General features: G+C 38.7%; 1 protein-coding gene and 1 long non-coding RNA gene across 2 annotated transcripts in view; both read left to right on the top strand.

Annotated features, from left to right (window-relative positions):
* The window catches only part of PGM2 (phosphoglucomutase 2), a 35,579-nt gene extending 31,270 nt beyond the window's left edge, over nucleotides 1-4,309 (top strand). Inside the window, exon 14 of the mRNA XM_050790913.1 lies at nucleotides 3,730-4,309. Coding sequence (XP_050646870.1) covers nucleotides 3,730-3,832 — 103 coding nt within the window. The 3' untranslated portion in view covers nucleotides 3,833-4,309. The remainder of the gene's footprint in view (nucleotides 1-3,729) is intronic.
* Nucleotides 4,310-8,564: 4,255 nt separating this feature from the next.
* On the top strand, nucleotides 8,565-14,981 carry LOC126954893 (uncharacterized). The gene is made up of 2 exons (XR_007725749.1): nucleotides 8,565-10,411; nucleotides 10,852-14,981. It is a non-coding gene; the product is annotated as an uncharacterized LOC126954893 (long non-coding RNA).
* Nucleotides 14,982-16,478: the final 1,497 nt, after the last annotated feature.

Here is a 16,478-nt window from a genome sequence, read left to right as displayed (position 1 = left end):
CTTAAAGTGCAAAAACTCAACTATTAAGTGAACATATAAAAGCTCATTTTCTAAGAATTCTGGATTACCAATATTTTATTGTAATATTATGCAAGAACCTTGTTTTTGTGTGCATTAGGTAGTAAGCTCTTTGCTGCTATATTGCATATAGTTTTTGGTAAACATTTTTTTGTAATTCTTTCTTATTTAGTGTTTTCTTGTATCTATGTTTCGTTCTTTTAAAAGGAAATGGACAGGCCACCTAAACAGTCCAACTTAAGGATTTGCTTTTTCTATATCTTGTCCTCTCCTTTTCATTATCTGATGAAACTATATCTTATATTTCGGAAAGCTTTCCTTTGTAGTAATAACACTATTTAAATGTTTAAGGCTTTATGGTATTAACATTTTTCACATGGCTTTTTGAGTGGACTTAAATTCAAATATTAGCTTATAAATTAGTGAAAAAACCTTGAAAATTTGTCCTTTTATTATATTCATTGAAACATTGTTTCCATTTATTAAATGGGATATTCAGCGCTATGTCAGTCGATGGATATGTGGTCAGGGCTTAAGCAAGGCACCAGCATACCTAACGTACAACAGCAATAAAGTTTTTGTTGTTTTTTTGGTTATTTTTGAGACTGAGTCTCTCTCTGTTGCCCAGGCTGGAGTGCAGTGGTGGAATCTTGGCTCACTGCAAACTCCGCCTCTGGGGTTCAAGTGATTCTTGTGCCTCAGCCTCCTGATAAGATTACAGATACGCACCACCACACCCAGCTAATTTATTTTTATTTTTATTTTTTTAGTAGAGACAAGGTTTCATCATGTTGGCCAGGCTGGTCTCAAATTCCTGGCCTCAAGTGATTTGCCAGCCTCAGCCTCCCAAAGTGTTGGGATTACAGGCGTGAGCCTTAGTCTTGACTAAGATTTCCTTCTTTCCTGAAAAGCTTAAATATTATGAATATGCCTTATGTCATGGATTTCAATTATAGAATTTCAACTAAGATGGAAAATCCTATTCAAGTATGTGCTCCTTTAAAAATATTTTTTTCTTGGGGGAGATGTCTTTAGTTTTGTCCAACTTTTTATTTTGAACAGTTTCAAACCTACAGAAATGTTGGAATAAGAATGCAATGAATACCCACGTACCCTTCACTCAGACCAAACTTTTTATGTAAAGAGCCAGATAGTAAATATTTTAGGATTTGCAGCCATGGGGTTTCTGTCACCACTGCTCAGCTCTGCTAATGTAGTCAGACAGCAGCCATATGCGTAAAGGAATGGGCATGGCTGTGTTCCAGTAAAACTACATGAACCACAGTTTCTTGACCCCAATCCAGACTCAGCAATTGCTAACATTTTGCAATATTTGCTCTCTCACTGTATATGTTATGTATTTGAGATTTTTCTGTACCATTTGAAAGACTCTGTGATATTTCATGACATATCATAAGACTTCATGATACTTCACTCCTAATATGCATCTCTTAAGAACACTCTCTTAATATTAAGGCAAACAGATAATAATGGTACTAGGTAGGGTTCCAGTAGACCAACAGAAGCAGTAGAATGTATCTATTAAGACATTTTTTGCAAGGAATCAACTTGTGCAATTGATTATGGGGGCTGGCTCCGCAAGTCTGAAATCCAGAGGCTGTCCAGAAAGGGAGCCTGGAACTCTGAGGCATGGGTTAAAGTTACCATCTACAGGTGGAATTCTTCAGGAAAACCTCAGTTCCATTCCCAGTGCCTTTCAGATAGAATCTAGCCCATCCACATTGTCTAAGATAATCTCCTTTACTTAAAATCAACTGATTATAGATATTAATCACACCTACAAGATACCTTCACAGCATCACAACATTAGTGTTTGAATAACTGGAGACACTATCCTAGCCAAATTGACACATAAATTCAGACATTCCCAAAAGTCCCCAAAATAGCTGTTTTCTCTGTATTTATAACCAAATCAAGAACACTGCATTGTATTTACTTGTCATTTAGCTTAAATGGTTTTTCATGATTAGAGAAAAATAAATGCCTAATTATGCATGATACTTTCCTAAACATTCCGATAAAGAGATCCATCTAGATTTAGACTTTTCAGAAACAGGAATCCCTGGCTTAAATGATTATAGGATGTGTCCTGTTATTTTTAAAGATGTTATGAAGTGTTTTCAAACATTAATTTAACAAATGAAACAGTTATTGATTAGGATGGAGAATAGTAACACAAAACTTTTGTTTTAAGAATTGTACCACTGAATTTTACACTGTGGTACTGATTTCTTTTTCACACATAAAATGCAATATCAAAAACATTATATCAGTATATACATGAATCATAATGTTCACTCATGTCATGATTAAGAAATAAACTTGAATACTAAATTAGTAATCAGTAATTTCACTGAGTTTTAGTTTTAAGTATACTTTTAAAAAATGATTAGCTTACATGCCTTCCTGAGAACTGTTATTTTCTTCAAAGCACATTTATAGAGAAGGAAAAGAAAACTGATATAATTCATATGTACTTAAAAAGCATAATTACTTTATATGTTGCCAGTAGGGATAAAAATAATTATAATGATAGCTACATTTATTGAGGTCTTTGGGCTGGGTTCAGTGCTAGTTGCTTTATATAATTTATCGCAATCTGTACAGCAACTCTCTTGAGAAGGTAAAGTCTTTATCCCAATTTTACAAATGAGGAATCTGGGCCTTAGAGAGGCCCAGCCACTTGCCCAAGGGCACAGAGCTAGTAAGTCTAGAGCCAGAATTAATGTCTACAATGAAATGGATTGCTTTAGCTGTTAAAATGCTGTTTAGCTATTACAATGTTGAAATGATTTTAACTAATTGTAGGGATTTCTATTAAACTCTGCATATGTTAAAGATGGTATGAAGAGTGTGAAGTAATTGAAAGTACAAAGGATTTAGTTTTTTAAATTTAACTTTTTGGTGTTAAGTACTTAGAGTACTCACACTAGGCTACTGAACATGCTGGAAACCTCTTTAACTGCAAGTCAGTTTTATCTATCACTTACCTTTCAAATGTTTGTTTATGAATGAATGTTTCCCACAGCCCTGAAAACTTGATTTTCCTGGAGGGATTTGTCTCCCCAGATTCTTGTTTATACTTTAGTTGTGACTGTTTGGTTCAAGAAATAGATTCTTTATGATATGATCACAGGGGTCTGATTTCTTGGTGTTTGACTCCTCAAACCCACCCGGAGGCTCCCCATTGCTGTTCACTCTAGAAAGGCCTTATAGACAAGGCTGTAGCTTAGATGCCAGTAGTTTGAGGGCAGACATCATGAATGTCTGTGTTCTGGGAGACTGAGGAGTTAACACAGATGTTTGTAAAAGTTTAGCAGGATTTAATGGCAACTGACATCATGAAAGTTTTCTCTACACCCTTAGGTACAAATATTACAGATCTTTTAGGGATGCGAGGCCAAAAATTGTGTTTCTTACAAATTCTTACGAGAAGAGCAAAGGATAACTTTGTTTGTGGTTCAGACCTTGGAAAAATCTTTGGGGATAATAATGCATATTGTCTCACGGGGTGTTTTGTCTAAGTCAACAGATACGTTCCGTGCTTAAGTCTCTGGAGTTCTGTTTTTTGCTTTTTAGTCCTCTTCTTAAGGTTGTATTTTCGTGTCACTTGATCAGTGTAGGGGGAGCATTTAAACTGTGCTTTGGAACAATCCCTTGACCTGGATTTTTTTCCCCCTTATTTTCCAGTGATCCTGAGCAATTGAAGAAGGAACTGAATGAACTGGTCAGTGCTATTGAAGAACATTTTTTCCAGCCACAGAAGTACAATCTGCAGCCAAAAGCAGACTAAAATAGTCCAGTCTTGGGTATACTTGCATTTGCCTACAATTAAGCTGAGTTTAACTTGTTAAGCAATATTTTTAAGGGCCAAATGATTCAAAATGTTACAGGTATTTATGTGTTTTACAAAGACCTACATTCCTCATTGTTTCATGTTTGACCTTCAAGGTGAAAAAAGAAAAGATGGCCAAACCCAACAAACTAACATTCCTACTAAAAAGTTGAGTTTGGACATATTTTGAATTTTTATAAATGAAGATTCTTTAACTAACTTAAAAAAATAGATTGTAATTGATGTGCCTTAATTTGCATAAATCATAAATGTATGTCCTCTCTGTAATTGTTTTAATGTGTGCTTGAAATATCCAGAAAACCTATGGAGTTAGTAAATTCTAGGCTGTCATATGTAGGATAGCCACTTTTTAGGCATATGTACATTTATATTTCTATCAATTCCTTATAAAGTAAAATAAATGAATAGATCAAATGTTGTGTTCATGTTTGGGGAAAATATAATTTGCAGAAACCTATGAAGTGGAGCAAAAGATGCTTTAAAAAGGTATGTTTTTTTGACCTAAATTTTTTTTAGTTCGAATAATGCACATAGCACATTAGTACATCGTACATGTGCTGGGAAAAAACAGCTTCACTGTCTTTGTGTAATGTGTTGAAACTCATTTTATCTTTTTAAATCTTGAAAAACCAAACAGTTGTTTACTTGAAACTTGAAAGTAGCTTATTTTTCTGGTTTTTTTTTGTTTGTTTGTTTTTTTTTTTTTTTTTTGCATTAGCACAATTTAATGTAATTCCTGGTTTGGAGGCAGCAAGACCTATAAGCAAGAACTGTTTACTTGACGCTGATTTTTTTCTCTTGTTCTTGTGTGGTCTAAAATCTAAAACTAGATTTATATGATAGATTTCCTATAAGCCAATTTCTAATAATAAATAGATTTATTATTTAATCTGTACCTTCTATCTTCTCATAATTCGTGGTTTTACAGCCCTCCAAAATGACTCCAGTTGGGCACCCATGAGCTAGGACCAAACTTCCTTATATACTTTATATACTTTGCATTATTTCTGATTTTTAAAGCAAATGATTGCCATTATTATGATTACAGTCAACCTAAATGGTTATGAACAGTTTCAGAACAATGAAAAATGACAATACTATGTGATAGTATTGTAACTGTTTTTCTATTTTAGTCATATGTAGCTTATGTCCTACCAGAACTCTTAAATCTATAGTATTCAATATATTCTACAAACTGCTTCATTGTTGAAGCCATATTTATGTTTATTTTATAATGTTTTCTAGTGTCAAACTGTACTGTGGAAAAAGAAATGTTAGATCTGTGTTCTGTCTGCATTTTTTTTTTTTTTTTTTTTTTTTTTGAGTACATACCCTTCACCCTCTCATGGAGTTTGTTTCTGGAAATACAAAGTTGATTATGACCCAATCCTGCTATGATGGAACTCAGTCTAATTGGAGGACTGATAAGTAACAGCAGTACTTACAAATTCTATCATAGCGTTTTTTACAAGTATTCAGCGTTCAGAAATCTGAGGGAGGGACTCATGCTGCCCAAAGAAAGCCTCATAGATGAGGTGCTGAATGAGATGTTTCACCCTTAGGGATGAGGAGCAGCTGAAGATGGGAGAGAAAGCCTTCCGAGCACAGAGCACAGCACGGACAAAAATGTGGAGGTTCTGGCAAGTGGGGGTGGGGGAAGCAAGGGGAGATGATGAAAACAGAAGCCAAGATGGAAACTTTAGAATGCATCGCACTCCTCTGCCACTCACATGAGCAGATGATTTCACTGGACCTAGAGGGGATGTACCCGAACTCTATTTGTCACCTGTATTTCTAAGAAATAGCTCACCATGGCTGTTCATTAGGTATTTCTCAACTTCTTCCTGTTATGGGATGTAGGGTAGCCCACCTGGCACATAAAGCTGGCAACAATAAGGCCACTGGGTTTTAATCTTGGCCTATTTTGAGCCAGCTCTGTGACCTTGGTCACCTCTCAGAGTCTCAATTTTCATCATTTTTTAAAAAGACTTTTTAGAGGGCGGTTTTAATTTCAAAGCAAAATTGAGAGGAGGGTACAGAGAAATTCCATAAGCCCTCCTACCCCCACACATATGTTGCTTCCCTCTATGTCAACAACCCTCACCATAGTGATACATTTGGTATAATTGATTAACCCACACACATAATTGTCACTCAAACTATGGAGACAGGAAAAAGATCAGGGATTGGGAGGGAGGGATGAATAGGCCAAGCACAGAGGATTTTTAGGGCAATAAAAATACTCTGATACCATAGTGATGGATACATGTCATTATACATTTTTCCAAACCCATGGAATGTACAACGCAAAGAGTGAACCCTAAAGTAAACTGTTGGCTTTGGGTGATAATTTTGTCATTTTTAAAATGAAGATATTGGCCGGGTATGGTGGCTGACACCTGTAATCCTAGCCTTTTGGGAGGCTGAGATGGGAGGATCCCTTGAACCCAGGAGTTTAATAACCACCTGGGCAACACAGTGAGACCTCATCTCTACAAAAAGTCAAACAATTAGCTGAGTGTTGTGGTGTGTTCCTGTGGTCCCAGCTGCTTGGGAGGCTGAGGTGGGAGGATCACTTGAGCCTGGGAGGTCGAGGCTACAGTTAGCTGTGATACGCCACTGTACTCCAGCCTGTGACAGAGCTGGAGGTGACAGAGCGAGACCCTATCTCAAAAAAATAAGATATTTTACTAAATGGTCTCTGAGGTCATTTCATCCTACAGGTCTCTACATTATATGAAAATCTATAAAGGGCAATTATTGTAACAATAAATCATTGGGAATTCTCTTTGGCAGAATTCTTAGGTCACCCTCTTTTTTTTTTTGGACGGAGTTTCGCTCTTGTAGCCCAGGCTGGAGTGCAATGGCACCATCTAGGCTCACTGCCACCTCCACCTCCAGGGTTCAAGTGATTCTCTTGCCTCAACCTACTAAGTAGCTTGAACTACAGGCATGCACCACCATGCCTAGCTAATTTTTTGGATTTTTAGTAGAGACAGGGTTTTACCATGTTGCCCATACTGGTCTCAAACTCTTGACCTCAGGTGATCCGCCCACCTCAGCCTCCCAAAGTGCTGGGATTGCAGGTGTGAACCACTGCGCCCGGCCAGGTCACCCTCTTTTAAGATCTAACATCTCAGACGGGAAAAATACTTTGTACGAAAGAAGGCAGGCTTATGTTCATATGTTGCTTTGCCTTGAAGCCTGAAGGGGATGAATGGGGACAAGCAAGACAGAAGCACATGGCATGCAGATGCTGGGAAAATGCTTTGCAGGGGCGTGAGGCGTGCTCACTGGCCTGTGATCAGGACTGAGAGCTGTCACAGCAGCCCACTGTGCCTTCTAATTGCTGAACTTATTTGGGGAAGCCTGTTGATTTGAGTGTAGAACGGGCAGTCCATTTTTTCTTGATGCCTTGGAAAGAACAGGCCCCAAGTTAAATGTAGGAGACAGACTTGCAGGAGGAAATAACTATTTTTACTTTTCCTCTTTGTGGTCTCTGAAATAGCAGCTGTTCCTCTTTCCATTGAGGAACATTGGGAGTACTTCTCATTTATATATCTCATTGATTTCCCTCAATCATGATGCTAGTAAGAGAAAGTATTGCTATTTCAATGACATTGGAATCCCATGTGGTTTTAAAAACAAATGCTTTAAGTGATGAAATGAATATGTGTGTCCTATTTTGAAGGGATTTTTGAAAGGATGGCCTGCATCTCGGTCATATATATGATTTCTGCATCCTAAAAGACTATGTCTTCAAACCTATTTGTGCTTTCATTTAGGTGTTTACTGATTGGGTCATGTTGGACCCTGTGAGGAGACAGGCATTTTTCTGGATACTGGCAATAAACGTGCAGTCCTGATCTAAAATATAGCCTAGCAAGAGAAGTACATGTTTACGCAGATAATTCTAATATAGTATGCTGCATTGAAACAGTCAAGTGTTTGAACTATGGGCAAGCAGTTCTGTCATGTCCCCTTCTGTGCTTGTCTATTTTAAGACTACTAAGTTCAGATTCCTAACCTTTGTGTTTAAAAACCACATGGCTCTGGGAGGCTGTTTACATGTCATTCCCCTGGGTTATCCCTTTGTTCCATTCTTGCTACAAGCATATTTGTGTAGAGTAACTCAACCGTTGAAAGCAAGATGTGCACTCTTTGGCAGATAACAATCAACGTTTAAAATAACATCACTTCTTCTATAGATTTCTCCAGGCACACAAAGCATGGTGACTACTCAGATTAATTGGAGGAGAAAGAATACTGGAGAGGCGAGGCCCTCCAACACCATCGTGCTCATGCTCAAGGTCATCAGGATGGAGAACAGTATTGGAGAATCTGGTGTTTTCCCACCTGGCTCCCTTGTGTAGATTCTTGTTGAGAAGCAGAGCTGTCGGCCACTTCCTGCTTGAGTCCAGTGAAGGCCACTTTAGTGTTTGGCCCAAACCCGGTGTGGAATGAAGTTGGGCACACAGACCAAAGAGCCAGCTCCAGGTCTAAATAGCTTTTGAAACCATTTCAAAATAGCATTGCGCAACTTCCAAAGGGAAGTTAGGGTTGCAAGTTACAGAGATGACAGAGCCCGATTATGTCCTTAAAATGCGTTGTTCCGAACTATTTCACCTTAACTGGAAAAAGACAGTTTTGGTTTTTTGGTTTTTTTTTGAGACAGAGTCTTGCTCTGTCGCCCAGGCTGGAGTGCAGTGGTGTGATCTCGGCTCACTGCAAGCTCCGCCTCCCGGGTTCATGCCATTTTCCTGCCTCAGCCTCCCGAGTAGCTGGGACTACAGGCACCCGCCACCACGCCTGGCTCATTTTTTGTATTTTTAGTAGAGATGAGGTTTCACCGTGTTAGCCAGGATGGTCTCGATCTCCTGACCTCGTGATCCACCCACCTCGGCCTCCCAAAGTGCTGGGATTACAGGTGTGAGCCACCGAGATTTTTTAAATCTCTAGGTGGCAAGAGTGAAATGGAGCTCCGTTTCTGAGAGGTGTTTCTTGGTTTACTAAAACAAGAGTAAACTGGAGATGGGAGCTTGGGCTAATTACCTCCTTTATGAGCTCAACAGGCTTTCTTTTTTTTCCTTTCCTAGTTGGTTCATTCCCTATGGTGTAAGGGTTTCTCTGCCCCCTGAACACTTCTTTATGTTTGTGGCTTTCATTATCCTAAGTGCAGGACTACAAACGTCTTTGCCAAGCTCCATCCTTGTATCACCATTTCCCTACTTGGACTTTCCCACTCCGAAGTCCTTAAATTGCTTTAAATGTAGTCTGGCCTCAAGTTAGGTTTTCCCACCAAGTTCCCCACCTCCCTACCCTGCAGTCTACTCTGTACGTCGACACTTCAAAACACTTGCCCAGGACCTTTGGCGACTTTTTACTTGTCTTTTTCTGATCTTGAGAATTTCTTCTTACTTATCCATCTTACAGAGAATGTCAAACTTACACAAACAATAGTACGGTGGACACCCAAGTAGCCATCACCCAGCTGTAGCAAAACTCAATTCATGACTAATCTAGTTTCACCTATATGTTCCTTGCTCCCCATCTTTCCACTGGGCAATTCTGGAGCATATCCCAGGCCTGTCATTGTATCTGTAAGTATTTCAGTATATCAGTAAATATTTCAGTATATATAAAAGATGGGGACTTGTTTACACACACTGATAAAGGCAGGCAAATGCCTAGGCAGATAGGGGCAGGTTCCCAGTGAAACCCAACCTTCAAGCCGGAAACTGTCCCAGGTAAATCCTCAGACTGGATTGAGAACTTGCCTTCCCATTTGATGTGCTTTCCTCTTATTGATCCCTATCTTTCACCTATTTTACATATACCTAGTTTTTCTTAATTTGTTTTCTACACTGTTGTTCCCACCTTTGAGTAGAGTCTTCGCTTTGACCTTTTTTGCATACTCACAAACCAGTCAGCACACGCTCTCTATTCTGGGCCCATAAAAAAACCCCGGGCTCAGCTATATTGGGGGGAACTTTCCTGTCTTCAGATCGGATCCCCGACGTCCCCTCTTTGTCCTGAGAGCTTTCCTTTCTCTTAATATATTCTACTCCACTCACTCCTCAATGTCTGCATGCCTAATTCTTCCTGGTGAGACAAGAGCCCGGATGTAGCTGAGCGAAGAAGCAAAACTCCTGCATCAAGACAACCATACTACTGTTGTCACTCCTAAAAAAGTTGACAGTTCCTTAATATCAATTACTCAGTGTACAAGTTTCCCCATTTCTCTCATACGTTTTGTTTACACTTTGCTTGAATCAGGATTCAAATAACATTCACTCATTGCATTTGATGGATAGCCTCTGAAATCTTTCAATCTAAACATTCTTCATCTCTTTAATTTTTCTTGTAGTTTATTCCAAACTACCAAATCATTTGTCCTTCAGAGTTTCCTGCATTTTGGATATTGCTGGTTGTCTCCTCATGGTGTAACATGTTCCTATATGCCCTGGATTTCCTGTAAACTAGTACAACTAAATCAAGAAGCATGATCTGATTCAGGTTTGACTTTTTTTTTTTTTTTTTTTGGCAAAAATACTTGATGGGAGCGGAGGAGGGTGGCACTTCCACCATCCAGTTGTTTTCAAAGTACCAAGGATAGTTATTAGTGGCCAGTGTGCCTTCTCCTGCTTCGCTCTGCATAATGAAAGGGGAGTCAGGTCAATGCCAATGGGAATCAGTTAAAAAGAAAACATGAATCGACATGTCCTGTGTCACTCACACAGAATACTGTCAGACTGATGGAGGCAGGTCACCCTTAGAAGCAGGCGGAAAGGACTGGTGAGCTATTTCAAGCAGGCTTGGTAATTTACGTCAAGCTTGATGAACGAGTACTTAATGCCCTCAGATAGCTCCTTGGGGCTTCAATAGTTCAAAGAAAGTGATTTCTCACACCTTAGGCCCTTAGAGATTTGTTTTCGCTGATTATTTGTCTGTTCTAGAACAAAATACATTTCTGTGTCAAGTTATGAAGATCAGCACACAAAGGAAGAAATGTGAGCACATTGTGAGAATCCACGAAGAGATCTGATGAAGGCTTTGGTTGAGTGGATCAGCTGTGTGTTGGATGCAACCACAGGTCAGAGGAGACGGGGCAGTCTGCCTTCGGATGGCATGTACTTTGGTGTGCTGCCTGGAACTGGAACCATTACTTTTGTTGATAAGACACCAAGAGATTTAACTGAGGATGAGTTTGTGGTGCTTTTGAGGATGGACCCACTTGAGATCCATATCCTGTGACTAGTCCGAACAGAAAGTATGCATTTAGGATCTTGTGGATCTTCTGTGAAAGGACACTGCACTGTGTGATAGCCACAGAGTTTGCCCTGGAGTCTGCATTTCTGTGGCAAGCAATAGGCTGGAGCGAGTCCACTATGTAAGACAAAGAAAAAGATTCCAAAAGACATCTGTGATGTTACACAGTTTGGTCCGGGTTATTCTCTATCATCTATTTTCTATCATCAATTTCTTTTTTCTTTCTTTCTTTTTTTTTTTTTTTTTTTTTTTTTAAGATGGGGTCTCGCTCTGTCGCCAGGCTGGAGTGCAGTGGCGCGATCTCGGCTCACTGCAACCTCTGCCTCCCTGGTTCAAGCGATTCTTCTGCCTCAGACTCCCGAGTAGCTGGGACTACAGGTGCGTGCCACCATGCCCAGCTAATTTTTATATTTTTGGTAGAGATGGGATTTCACCATGTTGGCCAGGATGGTCTCGATCTCTTGGCTGTGATCCACCCGTCTTGGCCTCCCAAAGTGTTGGGATTACAGGCGTGAGCCACCAGCACCCAGCTCTCTTTGTTTTTGGGGTTTTTTTTAGATAGAGTCTCCCTCTTGTTGCCCAGGCTGGAGTGCAATGGCTCGATCTCAGCTCACTGCAACCTCCACCTCCCGGGTTCAAGCAATTCTCCTGGCTCAGCCTCCCGAATAGCTGGGATTACAGGCATATGCCACCACGCCCGGCTAATTTTTGTATTTTTAGTAGAGACGGGATTTGGTCAGGCTGGTCAGGCTTCTACTTCTTTGAGAATTGCCAGTTAGCTGCACAAGCCAGAGCCTAGGTAATGAGTGAAAGCCTAAAATATTAGTGAAGTGTACTTCAGATTGAATGAACTAACCCTGTAGACTAAAGAGACCCAGAACTTGTGGCCAAGGTATCCTTTTATTTGGGAGAATCTTGACTATCATGGTGATTTAAAAAAATATATTGAATGTACCATTTCCTGAATTTAGAAAACTTGAAAGGATGAAGAAGTTGAAGTATTACGCATTTGCTCACAAGTGGGAGCATACTGTACACACTGTTCTGCAAACACTTGGCAGTACCTTAGTTAAAAGATAGACATTTATTTCCAATCTTTTGCTAATTCATTGTTGCTATGAATAACATTGTATATATGTCGCTTTCCTCCCATTTTCCTAGAGAACAAATGCTATTTTAACAACTGAAATATCTTTTTGTTGCAGGATGGCATGAGATAATCCATGTGAGAACAATTTATAAATTGCTAAGTATTAATATCATTGGACAAATGAGCAAATTAGATTTCTAAACCATGTTTCATAATCTCCCCATTTAGTGTGTGCAGCTCTGTTTTCGAAAACTGGTATCTTTTCGCTGCCTCGTTTACTGATATTGACAGTAATACGTAAAAGAAAAGAATAATCAATATCATTTCTAGTATTTGCAAACCATATATCTGATAAGGGGTTAACATCCAAAATATATAAGGAACTCATACAACTCAATAACGAAAAAGAGTCAGACTTTAAAACAGGCAAAATTCATGAATGGAGTTTTAAAATGTTTTATTGATATATAATATTTGTACATATTCATGGAGTAGATGTGATATTTTATAACATGCATACAATGTGTAATGATCAAGTCAGGGTATTTAGGGTATCCATCACCTACAGTATTGATCATTTCTATGTGTTGGGAACATTTCTTTCCTAGCTATTTTGAAATCTACAATACATTGTTTTTAACTATAGTCACCCTACTTTGCTATCAAACATTGGAACTTATTCTCTCTATATAACTATGTGTTTGTACAGTTAACCAACCTCTTTTCATCCTCCACTGCCCCCACCCTTCCCAGCTTCTGGTATCTCTCATTCTACTCTCTACTTCTACGAGATCAACTGTTTTTTTTTGTTTTGTTTTGTTTTGTTTTGTTTGAGATGGAGTCTCACTCTGTCACCCAGGCTGGAGTGCAGTAGCACGATCTCGGCTCACTGCAAGCTCCACCTCCTGGGTTCACGCCATTCTCCTGGCTTAGCCTCCTGAGTAGCTGGGACTACAGGCACTCGCCACACGCCCAGCTAATTTTTTGTGTTTTTAGTAGAGACGGCATTTCACCACGTTATCCAGGATGGTCTCGATCTCCTGACCTCGGAGATCAACTTTTTAAGCTACCAAATATGAGTGAGATACATGCGATGTTTGTCTTTCTGTGCCTGGCTTATTTCATTTAACATGACCTCCAGTTCCATTCACATTGCTGCAAATAACATAATTTCGTTCTTTTTTGTGGTCAAATAATTGAATAGACATTTCTCCAGATACATACAAATGGCCACCAGCTATATAACAAGGTGCTCACTGTCACTAACTATCCGCAAAACTCAAAACCACAACGAGGTATTATCTCACACCTGTTAGGGTGGTTATTATTCAAAAAGACAAGAAGAGATAACAAGTGTTGGCAAGAGTGTGGAGAAAAGGGAACCCTTGTACACTGTTGGTGGGAATGTAAATTGGCACAGCTATTATCGAAAACAGTATGAAGGCTCCTCAAAAAATTAAAAATGGAATTACCATATGATCCAGGAATTCCACTTCTGGGTATATATTCGAAGAAAGTGAGATTACTATCTTAAAGAGATATCTGCACTCTATGTTCACTGTAGCATTATTCACAGCAACCAAGACAGGGAAGCCACCTAAGTGCCGATGAATGATGGATAGAGATACTGTGATATACTATTCAGCCTTAAAAAAGAAGGAAATCTGGCATTTTGTGATAACATGGATGAACCTGGAGGACATTATCCTAAGTGAAATAAGCCAGACCCAGAAAGACAAATACTGTGTGATCTCAAATGTGGAATCTAAAAACAGTCAAACTCATAGAAGCAGAGAGTAGAATGGTGGTTACCAGGAGCTGGGCCATGAACGGATTGGGAAGATGTTGTTCAAAGGGTACACACTTCCGCTTATAAGATGAACAAGTTCTGGGGGTCTAATGTACAACATGACAGCTATGGTTAACAATACTGTATTGTATACTTGAAATTTACTAACAGAGTAGATCTCAAATGTTATCATCACACAAAATGGTAACTACAGCGATTAGTGTGTTAACTGACTTGATTGTGGTAATCATTTCACAATGTATTTGTATACAATTCATCGCATTATGTATCTTACATTCACACAGTTTGTCAGTTATACCTCAATCAAGCTGCAAAGAAATACCATTTCTAGGTTGTGCCTATCACAGCCTGTAGGAGTTAAGATTTCAGCCTGAGTTTCCGTTCCAACACCACTACTTTCTATGTAATACTGAACAAGTTTCCTAACATCTCTAAACTTTAATTTCTTCCTCTATAATGGGAATAAAATCAAGTTGTTTTTTCAAAATCATTGTGAAACCCATTTTTTTTCCAGTTGCGTAGAGGACACTAATCAGTGATTAGGGAAAAATGTAAGATCATCAGTAGAAATGGATTCTCTACTGGAGAAGACACACAGGAGGTATTAGGCCCCTTAAAAGACATGCAGTTGTACTCAGTATTGTTTCTGCCTACATAAAAGTTTCCTGGAGAAAACAATGAGACTCATACAGGAAGTATTGAAAGACAATATTAGATAATTCTTTTATAATCTTAAAATGGGAAAGGCTTTCTAACTATGACTCAAGTTATTTTTTTAAAAGACTGAAAAATTCACCTACATTCCATAAAATCCTGCAACAAACTAGGAAAATATATTTGCAACTGTGTCACAGACAAAGGGCTTATCTCCCTAATGTAAAAGGAGACCCTACATATCAATGCCAAAAAAAAAGAAACAGTAATAACCTGATAGAAAAAGGGTCAAATGAGATGCAAAGGTAGTTTTACAGAAAAAAACACGAATGATTCTTAAATATATATATATATATTTTTTTTTTTACGTGCCCAAGAGAATATTTTTACCCCTCTTTTCCTGTGCCATTTTAGTTGTATGCTCAATTCCAATTCTTTCTGTGATTACTCTTAAAATCTTACCATCTATACCTGCTGGATCAAGTCTAAAGTTGTTATCTCTAGCCTCCACCCAAACAATACAGGAAATTTAATTTTTTTCTTAGATAATATATTCAAATGGCATAAAATTCAAAAGGTGCCAAGGGTAAACAGTGAAATAAGTCCAGCATATCCCTAGTGCAGCCACCTAGTTCCCATGCCCTAAAGCAGCCATCTTTGCCAGTTTCATGCGTATTCTTCCAGAGATCTTATATGCAAAACAATTATATGATGAATTATTTTGGCTCAATTTCTTTTATAGAAGTGGTAGGGCACTGTACACACTGTTCTTCACTCTCGTTGTTTAACCTAGCAATTGTGAAATCATGTTTGATGTTTGCAATGATTCACTTTCTCCTCCTGTGTAGATGGAGTATATGAGAAATTCATGTTCATGGTTATAACCCACTGAGATTTTGCAGTTGTTAATGCAGAAAATCTAACTCATATAGAAATATATTTATTCTATATCATACTCAAAAATATATTTCATTATTTTTAATCCCTAAACGATATTCCAATATATGGGTGTAATATAATCTATTTAATCCGTTCCCTTCTTGATGAATATTGAGGTTGTTTTTAATTTATGCTGTTTCAAACAATGCTGCAATGAATACTCTTCCCATGCATCATTTCACAGCCCTCTCTCTCTCTCTCTCTCTCTCTCTCTCTCTCTCTCTCGGTGTGTGTGTATGTGTGTATCTGTGTGTGCATGCAGGATAATTCAAAAACCCCTCAAAATTATAAAAAAATTTTTGAGTCAGGGTTTCATTCTGTCACACCGGCTGGAGTGCAATGGCATGATCACAGCTCACTGCAGCCTCTGCCTCCTAAACTCAAGCAATCCTCTCACCTCAGCCCCCCAAGTAGCTGGGACTACACGCACACACCACTACATCTGGCTAATTTTTGTATTTTGTTGCCCAGGCTGGTCTCAAATTCCTGGGCTCAAGTGACCCTTCCACCTTAGCCTCCCAAAGTGCTGGACTACAGGCATGAACCACTGCATCTGGCCTATAATTACAATTTTTGAAGGTTAATGCTTATATAGATTCACCAACTTGTTGACGTTGTTTTAGTCTTGGTCTGAAAATGTCTTTAGTCACCTAATAATAGTTCTGTTAGGTAAAGGACCTAAGTTGATGCTTATTTTCCATGGCATTTTGAAGTAACTATTGGATAACATTCTGGACTTTTTTGTTTCTGACCAAAGTGGGCTGCTAATCCAGCTGTTACACCTTTATAGGTAGTCTTTCTTTTTTTCTGATTACTTTTTT

The sequence above is a fragment of the Macaca thibetana genome, chromosome 5 (genome assembly GCF_024542745.1).
Source record: "Macaca thibetana thibetana isolate TM-01 chromosome 5, ASM2454274v1, whole genome shotgun sequence".
Taxonomy (NCBI): Eukaryota; Metazoa; Chordata; class Mammalia; order Primates; family Cercopithecidae; genus Macaca; species Macaca thibetana.
This window is presented reverse-complemented; position numbering and strand designations above follow the sequence as displayed.